Consider the following 14676-nt stretch of genomic DNA (forward strand, 5'->3'; position numbering starts at 1 on the left):
GAGTGGGTGAATTGTATTAAATTCATACATTCATTCTTTTGGCTCAGACATTACTGACCTAAAACAAATTGAGGCATTGGGTAAGTGCTTAAATTAGCTACTAAATGGCAAAAAATATTCTAAATATCACATTTTCCATTCTTCGGTATAATTTTGACGAATCACCTATGCTGCCAAACATTAACGCATAGATTGTCACAACACTCTATGTTTTAGTTCTTCTTTATGTGTATAGGACGGTGTGATGGTTCTGGTGGTGGGTGTGGCCGACGCTGCTCGCGATGTTTGGCTATGCTGCAGTCCCAGGGACCAAGTTGGAACACATTTCCACCTTCGAGCTTAGGTGGAAAAACGGCACCGAGACCCAGCAGCAGGACAACTTCACTTGTCCAGACAACCAGCCCTGCTTCATCATTGAAGTAAGCCCTGTGAACAGGAGCGAGATGTACTTCTGCAGTGGATGTTATAGCGGAAAGAACATCCCCATCCTCACGTCTGCCGGAGTGCCCCCTCAAGTGGGTGTGTGACTTAACTCGATGGATGAATTGGACAGAATGTACTGTTACTAGAGGTCGACCGATATGGGTTTTTCAATAGCCGATGCCGATATTTAGGAGTCAGGGTCAGGCGATGGCCGATATATGCTGCTGATTTTTTTTTGGCCGATAATTGGACGTTTTCCCCTCTATTTGCATGGTAAAATATCACACTAATAATAACAAACGATACACAAAATTTCTCAATTTAGCATTTATTGAATACTCAACTTGGAAACAATAACACATTTATAAACAATAAAAATAGCAGCATCAGAATCTCTGTTAGTGCACAATATAGCAGCAAACTCCTCATGTTTGACGGAAGGAAATTTGTAAACAATACAAAAAGGAATAAGCATGTTATCTTCAGTTGTAATCCCACTTCCAGTCCCTGAGTCTTACTCACCACACTCATACTTCACAGCAATCAGACAGCAGTTAATTAACCAGAAGAGAAAAATGCAAAAACACAACAGAACTTGTAAATAATAACAAACTAATAGACAATAAAAATAGCAGCATCAGAATCTCTATTAGTGCCAAATATAGCAGCAAACTCCTCATGTCTGACGGAAGGAAAATTTGTAAATACACAAAGGAATGAGCACATCTTCAGTTTTAATCCCATTTCCAGTCCCTGAGTCTTCCTCATCCCACAAGCAGGCAAGGCATGTCACCCCGGTTGTGTGACACTTATTTTATATAATAAAATATTTTATATAATAAAATATTTTATATAATAAAATAAGTGCCCCCTGCGGCCCCAGAGCCCGAGCAGCCGTCTCCGCTGCCTGCAGCTACCGCGCCCACGTCCGAGGCGCTTTCCCTGCCTGCAGCTCCCGGGCAGGCGCCCCCTCTGCAGCCTGCAGCTCCAGTCCCTGGCCCCACTCCAGTCCCTTCTCCCCCTGTGACTCTGGTACCCTCACCCCGACGAGCCCGACCCCGGCCACGGGTCCTTATGTCTGTGTCCCATAAGGGGAGAGGACACAGACGCACGGCTGGGGTCCCACCCGCCCAGCCCCCTGGCTCGCCCTCCCTCGCCGGCGCTAGGGCTTGGTCGGCGCCTGCGGGTCCTGGCCCTCCGGGTCGGCTGTCGTCTGCGGGTCCCCCTCCGCGGCCTCGTCGCCCTGCCTCGGTCCCTCCTCCGGCGTCTTATCGGTTGCCTGCGGGCCCCCCGACGGCGGCTCCTCATTCGCCTGCTGGTCCTCCCGCTCTGGCGTGTCGGAGGACGTCGCCGTCTGCTGCGGCTCCCCCTCTCTCCTTGCCCTCGCCAGGGTCCCTTCCAGCTCCTTCGTCCCCTTCCCTGGTCTCCCCTCCGACTCCCTCCTTCGTCCCTGCGTCTGTCCCTCACCCCGTCTCCTCGGCCCCTCCGGCTCTGGCCTCCCGGCCGCCTGCAGCCCTTCCGGCTGCCTCCCGTCGCCCGCTGGGTCTCCCTCGGGCTCCTCTTGGTTCCCCCTCCTTCTCTCCCTGGCCTCCCGTCTTTGTCCCTCCTGCCTCTGCTCCCCCTCGCTTTGTTCCTCCTGTCTCTGTCCCTCCTCTCTTTGTCCCTCGTCCCTCTGGCTTCTGCTCCTCTTTCCCCGATGTTCCCTTCGTTCACTCCCGGTCCTTTTGTCCTGCCTGTTCCCTCCGTGTCCCCCTTTCTGATCTGTTTCTCTGCCTTTCCTGTTTTATGTCAAGTCTTGTCCTGGCTCCTTCCCCTGTGCCAGTTCTGTCTGTCCGTTCTGTTCCCTGTCCCTCATTAATGAGGTTTTATATAGATATACATATATGCCCGGCTTGTCCGCTCCTCGTGTGTGCCACGCCCCCTGATTACCCACGTGTGCTTCCCTGATCGTCTCCTGCTTTGCCCGATTACTTTGATTAGTCATGACCTATTTTAAGTTCTGGTCTTACCTGTTTGCCCTGTCCGTCATTGTAGTTTGTCAATGCCTGCGTTCCGTCCTGCTCTACCCGCTCCGTTTCCCCGATTAAAGACCCGTTTTCACAAACACAAAAAATTGGTTCAGATAGGCGACGGACAATCTGATTGGCTCAGATAGGCGACGGACAATCTGATTGGCTCAGATAGGCGACGGACAATCTGATTGGCTCAGATAGGCGACGGACAATCTGATTGGCTCAGATAGGCGACGGACAATCTGATTGGCTCAGATAGGCGACGGACAATCTGATTGGCTCAGATAGGCGACGGACAATCTGATTGGCTCAGATAGGCGACGGACAATCTGATTGGCTCAGATAGGCGACGGACAATCTGATTGGCTCAGATAGGCGACGGACAATCTGATTGGCTCAGATAGGCGACGGACAATCTGATTGGCTCAGACAGGCGACGGACAATCTGATTGGCTCAGATAGGCGACGGACAATCTGATTGGCTCAGACAGGCGACGGACAATCTGATTGGCTCAGACAGGCGACGGACAATCTGATTGGCTCAGACAGGCGACGGACAATCTGATTGGCTCAGACAGGCGACGGACAATCTGATTGGCTCAGACAGGCGACGGACAATCTGATTGGCTCAGACAGGCGACGGACAATCTGATTGGCTCAGACAGGCGACGGACAATCTGATTGGCTCAGACAGGCGACGGACAATCTGATTGGCTCAGACAGGCGACGGACAATCTGATTGGCTCAGACAGGCGACGGACAATCTGATTGGCTCAGACAGGCGACGGACAATCTGATTGGCTCAGACAGGCGACGGACAATCTGATTGGCTCAGACAGGCGACGGACAATCTGATTGGCTCAGACAGGCGACGGACAATCTGATTGGCTCAGACAGGCGACGGACAATCTGATTGGCTCAGACAGGCGACGGACAATCTGATTGGCTCAGACAGGCGACGGACAATCTGATTGGCTCAGACAGGCGACGGACAATCTGATTGGCTCAGACAGGCGACGGACAATCTGATTGGCTCAGACAGGCGACGGACAATCTGATTGGCTCAGACAGGCGACGGACAATCTGATTGGCTCAGACAGGCGACGGACAATCTGATTGGCTCAGACAGGCGACGGACAATCTGATTGGCTCAGACAGGCGACGGACAATCTGATTGGCTCAGACAGGCGACGGACAATCTGATTGGCTCAGACAGGCGACGGACAATCTGATTGGCTCAGACAGGCGACGGACAATCTGATTGGCTCAGACAGGCGACGGACAATCTGATTGGCTCAGACAGGCGACGGACAATCTGAACCAATCAGATTGTCCGTCGCCTATCTGAGCCAATCAGATTGTCCGTCGCCTATCTGAGCCAATCAGATTGTCCGTCGCCTATCTGAGCCAATCAGATTGTCCGTCGCCTATCTGAGCCAATCAGATTGTCCGTCGCCTATCTGAGCCAATCAGATTGTCCGTCGCCTATCTGAGCCAATCAGATTGTCCGTCGCCTATCTGAGCCAATCAGATTGTCCGTCGCCTATCTGAGCCAATCAGATTGTCCGTCGCCTATCTGAGCCAATCAGATTGTCCGTCGCCTATCTGAGCCAATCAGATTGTCCGTCGCCTATCTGAGCCAATCAGATTGTCCGTCGCCTATCTGAGCCAATCAGATTGTCCGTCGCCTATCTGAGCCAATCAGATTGTCCGTCGCCTATCTGAGCCAATCAGATTGTCCGTCGCCTATCTGAGCCAATCAGATTGTCCGTCGCCTATCTGAGCCAATCAGATTGTCCGTCGCCTATCTGAGCCAATCAGATTGTCCGTCGCCTATCTGAGCCAATCAGATTGTCCGTCGCCTATCTGAGCCAATCAGATTGTCCGTCGCCTATCTGAGCCAATCAGATTGTCCGTCGCCTATCTGAGCCAATCAGATTGTCCGTCGCCTATCTGAGCCAATCAGATTGTCCGTCGCCTATCTGAGCCAATCAGATTGTCCGTCGCCTATCTGAGCCAATCAGATTGTCCGTCGCCTATCTGAGCCAATCAGATTGTCCGTCGCCTATCTGAGCCAATCAGATTGTCCGTCGCCTATCTGAGCCAATCAGATTGTCCGTCGCCTATCTGAGCCAATCAGATTGTCCGTCGCCTATCTGAGCCAATCAGATTGTCCGTCGCCTATCTGAGCCAATCAGATTGTCCGTCGCCTATCTGAGCCAATCAGATTGTCCGTCGCCTATCTGAGCCAATCAGATTGTCCGTCGCCTATCTGAGCCAATCAGATTGTCCGTCGCCTATCTGAGCCAATCAGATTGTCCGTCGCCTATCTGAGCCAATCAGATTGTCCGTCGCCTATCTGAGCCAATCAGATTGTCCGTCGCCTATCTGAGCCAATCAGATTGTCCGTCGCCTATCTGAGCCAATCAGATTGTCCGTCGCCTATCTGAGCCAATCAGATTGTCCGTCGCCTATCTGAGCCAATCAGATTGTCCGTCGCCTATCTGAGCCAATCAGATTGTCCGTCGCCTATCTGAGCCAATCAGATTGTCCGTCGCCTATCTGAGCCAATCAGATTGTCCGTCGCCTATCTGAGCCAATCAGATTGTCCGTCGCCTATCTGAGCCAATCAGATTGTCCGTCGCCTATCTGAGCCAATCAGATTGTCCGTCGCCTATCTGAGCCAATCAGATTGTCCGTCGCCTATCTGAGCCAATCAGATTGTCCGTCGCCTATCTGAGCCAATCAGATTGTCCGTCGCCTATCTGAGCCAATCAGATTGTCCGTCGCCTATCTGAGCCAATCAGATTGTCCGTCGCCTATCTGAACCAATCAGATTGTTTTTCTTACACAAAAAATTATTCCGTTTTCAAAACACTTTTGTGCAAGAAATGCTCCCATGAGCCTGTGTTTAGTGCCTACAGAGGTCTTCTTTTTGCCACTGGTACAGGAGAGTACGGGTCCCACCTTGCCACAGCCAGGCACCTCCACGCCATCGACGGGCCGCGGAATCTCGATGGAGCGCACGTTGCCGTACTTGCAACACTCCTCCCGGATGTCCTCCAGGATCTCCTCGTAGTCCTCGTCGTCCACCAGCTCCTCGGGCATGACCATGTTGAGGAGGCACAGCACCTCCGTGGGCATGCCGGAGCTCTGCAGCCGCTGCAGCCCTGGAACCTGCAGCGTCACCGGCGTCTCGATGATGGCCGTCTGTCCCGGGGGGCGACAAGAGTGTCAGATACCCCCTGATCGTCCAATCGTCTCGAGTAACAGCGAGAAATTTACATGGACCCAAATAAACCCAAGAAATAGGGGCATTAAGCTTCCTGGGAGGCACCCAGGAACCAAGTTGGGTTTAGGACATCAGAAAGGCGGCAGCCGAGGGCAAATACTCACAGCGTTGGCATTCTTAGCCCCCACGCTTGCCCGCTGGACGATGAGCTTCTTGTCTCCGAGCTGCATGCCATTGAGTCCAGCCACGGCCTGCGGGATGCATCCCACACAAGCGTCAGCAATTCCATCCGGAAGCCCCGAGTCACCCCAGACCTTCCAGCTGCTGCCCCACCTCACGCACCTGGTCAGTGGCACTGATGTCCACGTATTCACAGAAAGCATAACCCTTAGACAGTGACGTGGCACTGTCCTTCACAAGGTTGAAGGCCTTAAGAGGTCCGAACGACGTCAAGAGTTCCTTCACCTGGGCAAGAGGAGGAGACGCGGGGGGGCGATTAGCCCGACAGTCCAGGCACGGCGCCTCGCTAGAAATGCTAATCTTAACTGTGGGAGAAGCAGCATGTTAAACTTTGCAAAACGACATGAGGAAACAGTGAAGACATCAGGAAAATGGCTTTATGACAAGTGGCTCGACATTACGGTGCAACACTAGAGCTCAAAGCCCCCTGTGCCCTTTCTGCATGACTTACTTACTGGGAGCGTACAAAAGTAACTATTTTGATTCTTGTCAATGAATGATAACACAGATTCCCCCCCCCCATCCTACAGCATATACAACACAACTGAATTCCTAATCAAGTTCTCTGATAATTCCAACTACGAATTTTGAAATATGGACCGAGTTGCATCTGATTTTAAGGGCCACAATAATTAAGCTAGATGGTATATAAAAAAAAAAACTAAATAAAAACAGCTAATTATATGTTAAGTGTTCCATGTATACAATGTGGAGGGGGGGGGGGCGACTCGGCAGAACACAAACCCAGCCGAATCACTGACTTCCTGTTCTTAAAACCAAGAACCACATTGGTGCAGTTAATTAGAGGGACAAAGCCTACAGGAGATAAACTCACAGGTAAAGCTAAGAGCCGCCACAGGGTCCTGCTAAAGGGGCCACGGCTTGAAGCCAAACAGGACGAAATAGCTCTGCTAACATCATTCCTCACTTATTCTACAGGAATCTACTGTAAAGCCGCATTAACCACTGACTTCAGAAAGGAGTCACCTGGGACACTGGCAGCCACAAGAGGGCGCTACCTCCTACCTTCTCTTAGGGGCAAAAAAAAAAAAAAAAATCAAATTTATACCCTGTGATCAGCATAATAAGTCTCTCCCCAGCCTTCAACCCCCAAAAAAAGGACCCCATATGCTTAAGAGCACTCCAGGACAGAGCCCCCCCACAGGGGCAGGCCGTCGACAGGGAGGATATCCGTGCGAGGGACGGAATGTCTTACTTGCCTTGTGTTACATGTTGGCATGGCAGCAGTAGGTCAGTACTACTGAACAAATTATGAGCGAAGACTTAACGATCTTACAGGCCCCTAGCTGGGGACAAAGTGGGGAACAAAAATGAAAGAGCTGTAAGTATCAAAGCGGTAGCAGGGACTGCAAAAAAAATGTAAACACCAGGATACAAGCAGCGGTTTCCATTTCACCTGTCTATGGCACATTTACTGGCTTTGACGTGAAATACATTAACAGTTCTGCTGGATTCAAACTCTCTCCCCCCAGTGCTGCTTTGGTACAGCCTTCCTCTTGACTTGGATTACATGTGACTCACACTGGATAAGAAAGATTACGATGACAATCCGAAAAGGAGGAAAAAAATCAAAGAAAAACAAACTGACTGCACTTCTCACTTACCTTTCACTGAAACCGCGATCACTATCTTGTGGGCTGAGTCTTGCCATTTTTAACAGTTTAGGCTAAAGTGAGTGGGACACCGGAGCTCAAAATGTTACAATGCAGGGGTGGACGCAAAACGTTTTGCGATTAACTTTTGCAAAATAAATAGGTAAACTATTAAATGCCTGTATGGATTATGTCTATAATGGGCCGATTTCAGTGGGGTGGCGATATAGGAAGAAAAAAAAAAAATCATAAAAGATGCTAATGAGAAGTAGAAAATGTCTAAAATGTGACCCTTTCAACACTTTCAGAGTAAGACGACCTCATCTGTGCATGTTGTTATGGTAATATTATCCATCACTGACGTCATAACAGAATAGGGCATGGGGCACGATGTGAAAACTCCAGTGAAGCTGATAATCGTTCACCGGGAAAAAGGTCCGAAGTATTTTCTGCCTTTCGAGCGACACAGCAATGTAGGGAACGATTCTTCCGCAGCTCCCCATCGCTGTTAACGGGATGTGAAGTCATCGTTCTCAGTGTGCGGACATGGACGTGAGACACGGCACGTCTGCGAATACTGAAGCGTTTGGGGACTTGGTCGATCTCCCCCACATTTCAAGCACAGTCTATGGTAGTGTTTCCCAGCCCAGTCCTCGGGGGTACCCCCCCGGTCAGTCCACGTTTTTGCTTCCTCTCAGCACACCTGTACCAGGTATTCGGTGTTCCTGATTGGCTGGGAGCTAGGAGGGAGCGAAAATGTGGACAGTCGGCGGTTCCCCGAGGACTGGGATTGGGCAAACACAGGTGTATGGCAATGTGGAGGTATTCGTCAGTTAGGTGACGCGCAGATGACTCGATTTTAAATTTTCATGCAGCAAAACGACGCGGCTGATTCATCCGACTAACACTCAGCAATTAACCCGATATACAAATATTCCAGGGTACCCAGCAACAGGCAGCACAGGGACTGGCTACGTGACTGGTTTGGCAAGCCGCCAGCTGTAAGGCACGTTTCCCAAAGCCTTTGTTGCTAATAAGGTTATTTGCTAACAACATTAGATAACAACTGAATGGTTCCAACTATGCAAGTCGATAACATGAGGTTTTGGGAAACGTACCTTTTACATTAGCGGGGTCTCAATATCTTCATAATTTACAGCTGGATAAACAATGAGCGTAATGTAACTGTCAACTCATTACCTACATGTCTAATAAATGTTTAATAAATCCCATGAATATCTTTAAAAAAAAAAAAAAAAAACCTCAAATGTGCGGCTATTTTCAGCAGCTAGCTTTAAACATGATGCTGACATTTGACCCCCCAGTATCTTGTAATGAATTTTAAGCGGTGAGGTAACTTTGACAGGCTTTCTTTTCCTACTAATCAGTTACACAGAGACGAGTGTTTATTTTATGTATGTATGTGCGTGCGCGTGCGTGCGTGCGTGCGTGTGCGTGTGTGTGCATGCCTGCTTGAGTTCCACGTGCAGCAGTGGGACAGAAACACAGGAGGGTTGTGGGTCGGCTCCCCGGCGACAGAGACTGAGGGCGGGGTACCTGATCGTCACTGAGATAGTTGGGCAGGCCTCCGACAAAGAGCTTGTGTGGCGAGTCTGGAACCACGGTGGAGACGACCCCTGCAGACAGAGCGGCACGGCGCCCAAAGCCGGCCGATCACAGCAAACCGTCAACATGCCGGATAATGACCACGAGCAAACGGCGCGAGTGAAATAAGCCAACTTCAAATCAGTATGACGTCGTTATCTCCTATATAATATCAGATAAATGTAACTCCAGCAAAAAAATACCTAAATACTGGGGCAGTTTGACGACTGTTTTTTGTCTCTCCCATCTTGCTCTCCATGGGAGATGCTGACACATGCAGCACCAGTCAAAAGTATGGACACACCTGCTCTTAATGCATTTGTCTCTATTTTAGCTGTTATTCACCTTATAGTAAAAGGCCTTTGGGCATGGAAGTTATGCATATGAAGTACTGCAAAGACAAAATTTTTGTCTCTTCAAAATAGGAGCCATTGGCTTCGATGACAGCATTGCGGACTCAACCAGCTAACATATGTACCCACCTGGACCGTTTCTCCAACAGTCCTCGAGTTTCCACAAGTTCTGCGCGCAAGCTGGCTACCTTACTCTTACTCTCATCCAACTGATCCCAAACCAGCTCTATAGAGTTTAGGTTGGGGGGCTGTGGGGACCATCTCTTTCCTAGTTCACAAGGTAATAAGCTACTTGCATAACCTTCAAGGTGGGCTTTGGGTCATTATCTTGCTGAAAAACAAGTCATTTTCAGTAGGTGTGTCCAGAATTTTTAACTAGAATAGGAGCCAGCAACCCTAGAACAATTTGGGGGTTAGGGTCCTTGCTCAAGGGCCCAGTGGTGAAATCACTCTGCCAACCCTGCCAACCAGCAACCTTCTTTTCATGGGCAAACATCACAGAGCCACACAACACCCCTATGTTAACAGTAAGAAGTGAGTGACTGAGCTGTGTGTGTGTGTGTGTGGCTCAGCTGGTTAGGATGCCAGCGTTATCATCAGAAGATCACTGGTTCACATCACTGGTGATCACACCACTGGGCCGGCGAGTTTGCTCTAGGGACAGGCTGACCCTGATTTCTCAAAAAAAAAAAAAAAAAAAAACATTCTTCACTTTGGATAAAACTGTCTGCTAAATATTTACAACATTAAGTAAATAAAAGTGAAAGTCTCCCTCTTTATATGACAAGACATCCGCAGCTTGCGAAGGACAGTCAGTCCGTAACGAGTACAAAAAACTGGCCTTGCCGATCGGCTCTTCAAAGGTAAATAAAGATTAAGGTTATGACGGCGACAAGCAAAACGGACCTGGTACGTGGAAGGCGGGCTGCTCTGAGATGCCAGGCAGGGGGCGATAGTCGTGGGGCCGCCTGATTTTTAACGACTGACCCTGGAAAATGATGCCGTCGAAGGCCATTGCCTGCGTGGTCTCATCCACGGACCGAAACTAGGGCAGAACGAAGAACGTCGTTAATCAGGGAAGGCTGCGGTCTCCGCCTGGACACAGCAGCCATTAGGCAGGAAAGACTCTTACTTCAAGGAAGGCAAAGTTCTTGTCCTGGTTTATCTGAACAGCGAGGACGGGATTGGTGGGACCTTGACATAAGCCAGCCAATCGCATCTGGGTATTGAAGAAATCCGCCATGGCCTCCTAAAAAGACAGGCAGACACACTGAATGAAGACAGGCAGACGTCTGAAGACATCAAAACAGGCAAACGAGAAAAAAAATGACTGACAAGTCTAGTACATTTATCTATTTATTTTGCGGACACTTTCATCCAAAGCAACATACATTTCATTGAAGAAGCAGGACCAGACAGTTCCTAGAGCAAATAGTGCTTAAGGGCTGCGCTCGGGGGCCCAATGGTGAAATCACTCTGCTGCCCAAGGGATTTGAACCAACAACCTTCTTGTGACCGGCTCAGTGTCCTAACTCACTGAGCTACACATGACACCAGTATGCATGACAGAAGGCAACGCGGGACTTTGCCTGGACTCACCTCCGTCAGGCCGAAGGGGATGTTGCCGACATAAAGCCGCCTGGCCTGCCGGGTCATCTGGCTGCCGACCATCGGCACCTGGGTGGGCGTCACTGCCACGCCGCTGGTGGTGGATGTTGCCAGTAAAGCTATCGTGGGGATCTGCCCTGCAGCTGTGGGGAGGAGAAAGGGCTTCAAGACCCCAACCAGGGACGGCCAGAACATCCGGATCGTCGCCTTCATTTGCTTCTAACCCCTAGGTTTAAGCTCTCTTCACACTGTCTGAAATCATCCCAAGTGTTATTCCCTCTTTGACCAGCAGGGGGGAGGAGGGCACTCCAGAATAAATGCTTTCATTGCAACCAATATACCATAACCTTGCAATACTGAACTAGCACACATGGAAGCGTCGCATCCAAACCTTGCATTGCCTTGTACTGCATGGGGGTGATGTGCTCGAATCCCGGAGGGGGAACATCCCAGTACTTGTATGTCCTTTTCTTACGGCTTCTCCGAGGAGAGTAGCTGCCCAAACACAAAACAGAAGGTTGTTTTCCCCAAACAATACAGTGTAAACACTCAGAATCTGGCAAAAACAAACAGATGGCAGAATGTTTACATTTAACTTTGGATCGCAGGCAGTTTAAGGTCATGAGGGTGTGACCATGCGCCACTTTTTAGGCTGGCTTTGAGGTCCCATCGCTATGGCGGGGGCTACTTATAAACGCCAGTTAAAATTTAATATGGGTACAGTCCCCCTTCCCACCACGAAGAAACCAATTGGTTGATTGTGAAAGAAACTTGTTAAGAGGCCTCAAACCATGCTAGATATCAGCTTCAGTGCCTGTAACCGGGACCGTGAGGGGGGGTACCTGTGCTTCTTGTGCTCGCGTGAGCTGCTCCGTCGGTCACGACCCTTGCGGTCGCGGCTGCTGCTGCGCTTCTCGTGACTCCGCCCCCTGGAGTCCTTGCTCCAGCGGCGGTGCTTCTCGCCACGGCTCAGAGACCGGCTGCGGCTACGCTTCTTGTGTCGCTCCTTCTCCCGCTCTGGGGGACGACACCGTGGTACCAGTGAGACGGTGGGCGGAGCGACATGACTGCCCCCCTACCATCCATTTCGATAAATCCAAGATGTGTAACTCAGAGGGATTATGAATGTGTGTCCGGATGGTTGTGGGTTTGAAGCCCATGAGTCACAGAGTAATCATATTACCAACTTCCCTGGGGTGCTGGATGCTGACTGACCCAGCGCTATGCCTTAAAAGTCACTTACGGAGACCAAGATGTGGTACGGGGTCTAACTCCCCAGTTTCCTCACCAGAATGAAGCACCTCCATTCAATTCACATATTCAATCACACCCTCCTGAAACAAACACACCCATCTCTCAATGGCTAATAATTTCAAGGGCACAAGGACATCCCCTTGAATGTCAGTCTGTTGTGAAACAATAAAAACATAACCAGACTAATTAATGATATAGGAGCACAGTGGTGAGTACAGTTGCCTCACGCCTCCGAGTCTGGAGGCCTGAATTTTGCCTCTGCTCTCTGTATGGGGAATTTGCCTGGAATAGGCTCCAGGGGAGCCTGACTAAGATAACTGGTTGGACGATGGATGGGTAATTAATATCGTTTCAATCTGACAGACAGCACTTTATTAAACTAGCAATAAAATATCACCTTTCTATCCCAGCAGGTCCTTCATATAGAAGCTTAAATAAATCCCTGAAGGTGCAGTTTTCAGTGAAGCATTTAAACGCAGGTGCTGCTCGAGGAATCAGCTTCATGCATCAGTTATAACAGCGTTACGGTAATGCACCGCTGCAAAAGTACAGACACGGAGCGGCCAATGCATCTTACGTAAATCGGTAATAACCAATTACCGCAATCGCAGGCATAGTCAGAGCGCAGATATGAATGACTGGAACTGCTAGTTTATCAAACACGGCGGCACTTAGTGCTCGTCTAGCCGAATCAGGTCGTTTCGAATGACATTTTAGTGATTTAGTGATAAGGAGCTGATATGACAAGATTGCCATTTGATAGGTACATAAATCAATCCTACTTTCGACTCCGTTGTAACGCATGTTGTATATTTCAGTTGCGTTAGTATGGCTTAAGTTTATTCAGTTTACTGGATTCTCTGCACTTTAATGAAGTTATATGTGTATTGTTATATAACTGTACATCATTGTTAGTTACTGCTATCCGCTGTAAAGGTAGATACAGGTGCAAGACTTTGCAATAACGACCTAAAAGCAGTTGTTATGATTCCAGGGAACGCGGCTGATTTTTAGAGTCTATACATCATGAAGAAACGGCGATCGTGTGAGAAAGACTTATTCTGTACGGATGACAGGGCCAGCATTTCGGACCCAAGGGAAAGGCTATTGTGCATCGGAAAGAGACAAAATCATATCATTATATAGAAAACTCGTCGTAGTATTTAAAAACCAAGTAACTAACACTGTTATTAAGTGCGGACTTTAAATCAAGTGGTCGCGGTCGTTTTTATTTGCATAAAACTTTAAACGTGATCTTGAAAATATAACGCTTGCAACAAACATCCATGCATAGTGTGTTACTGCGAATGAAAATACGCGGGTCGCAATTTATGATCCAAGTGTATAATGGTAAATAATTAAATAAATAAAACCGCAGGCTTTCACATCGAGTGCACCCCAATAACGTTTCATTGAAATGTCCATGTTATGTACGCCGGGCACTGATGGATGCAGGCCTAGCGATCTCTATAACAATGCCAAGCAAAGAATGTCACTGATTTACCAAAGCGGTCAGTTTTCGGGGATCCTGCGGCAGCTGGGAGAAGAAGAATCGGGCAGGTTTCAGAATCGGCGAGCGCTCGGATAAAAGGCACCGATTTCCCAGCCGCGCTTTTCTTTTCGGAACCAGCAGAAGTGCCCTCCGCACCATCCTCGGCGCTAGGACACGCCGGCCACTTTATTACCCTAAAACAGGGAGCATACACCGATCTTCAAAGCCAAACTTACCTTGCCGATTTTCGCTTAACTGCTTCTCAAACTCATCGAAATCGGACATTTTTCAGTCCGTACTAAAGACGTATTGCAAAATAAGCAGAGGTCCAACAGTAGGCCTTTGAATGGGCTACAGGCTGCATTGGGTTCTGCTGCTTTTTCTTCCGAGTCGCCTGCCCCTCCTCCCCCGAAGTCATCGGCTCTTCCTCGGTTGTATCACACACAGGTTCGGAAACATTCGATGCGCATTACCGTCCCCTCCTGCACTGGAGGGTTAAGGACAACGTGATTATATCGAACCAAAATTGAAATGTGCAAGTTGACTTTCCTAGTTATACGTCTTCATTTTTATTCTGGGTTTAACAACCATGAGTTTATGACGTATTTTACATGATTAGTTGGCGACTGGACCTTATTGTTTATATCTCTTATTAAGGATCCATCCATCCATACATCAATTATCAAAACCACACACTTACAATCCGAGTCTAGTTTCATATGCTGCGCTGCTGAGCGACCCGCAGAATATTATGCATGAGTACAAGTCACAAGCCCCGTTTCCACTAACACGGGGCCGGTTCTAGCTTGGTGCCTTTTGAGACCGAGGCAAAAAGATGCAGACT

The 14676-nt window shown here is 49.1% G+C and overlaps 1 protein-coding gene across 1 annotated transcript; it reads right to left on the bottom strand.

Annotated features, from left to right (window-relative positions):
• Positions 1 to 8972: 8972 nt before the first annotated feature.
• LOC125709972 (splicing factor U2AF 65 kDa subunit-like) lies at positions 8973 to 12056 on the bottom strand (the record flags this gene model as incomplete). The annotated part of the gene is made up of 6 exons (XM_048979071.1): positions 11929 to 12056; positions 11478 to 11581; positions 11078 to 11229; positions 10611 to 10727; positions 10385 to 10523; positions 8973 to 9157 (listed from the first exon to the last, which is right to left on the bottom strand). Coding segments are annotated over exons 2-6 (615 nt in total), but the record flags the coding sequence as incomplete, so codon positions are not given.
• Between the last annotated feature and the right edge of the window lie 2620 nt (positions 12057 to 14676).

The sequence above is a fragment of the Brienomyrus brachyistius genome, chromosome 16 (genome assembly GCF_023856365.1).
Source record: "Brienomyrus brachyistius isolate T26 chromosome 16, BBRACH_0.4, whole genome shotgun sequence".
Classification (NCBI taxonomy): domain Eukaryota; kingdom Metazoa; phylum Chordata; class Actinopteri; order Osteoglossiformes; family Mormyridae; genus Brienomyrus; species Brienomyrus brachyistius.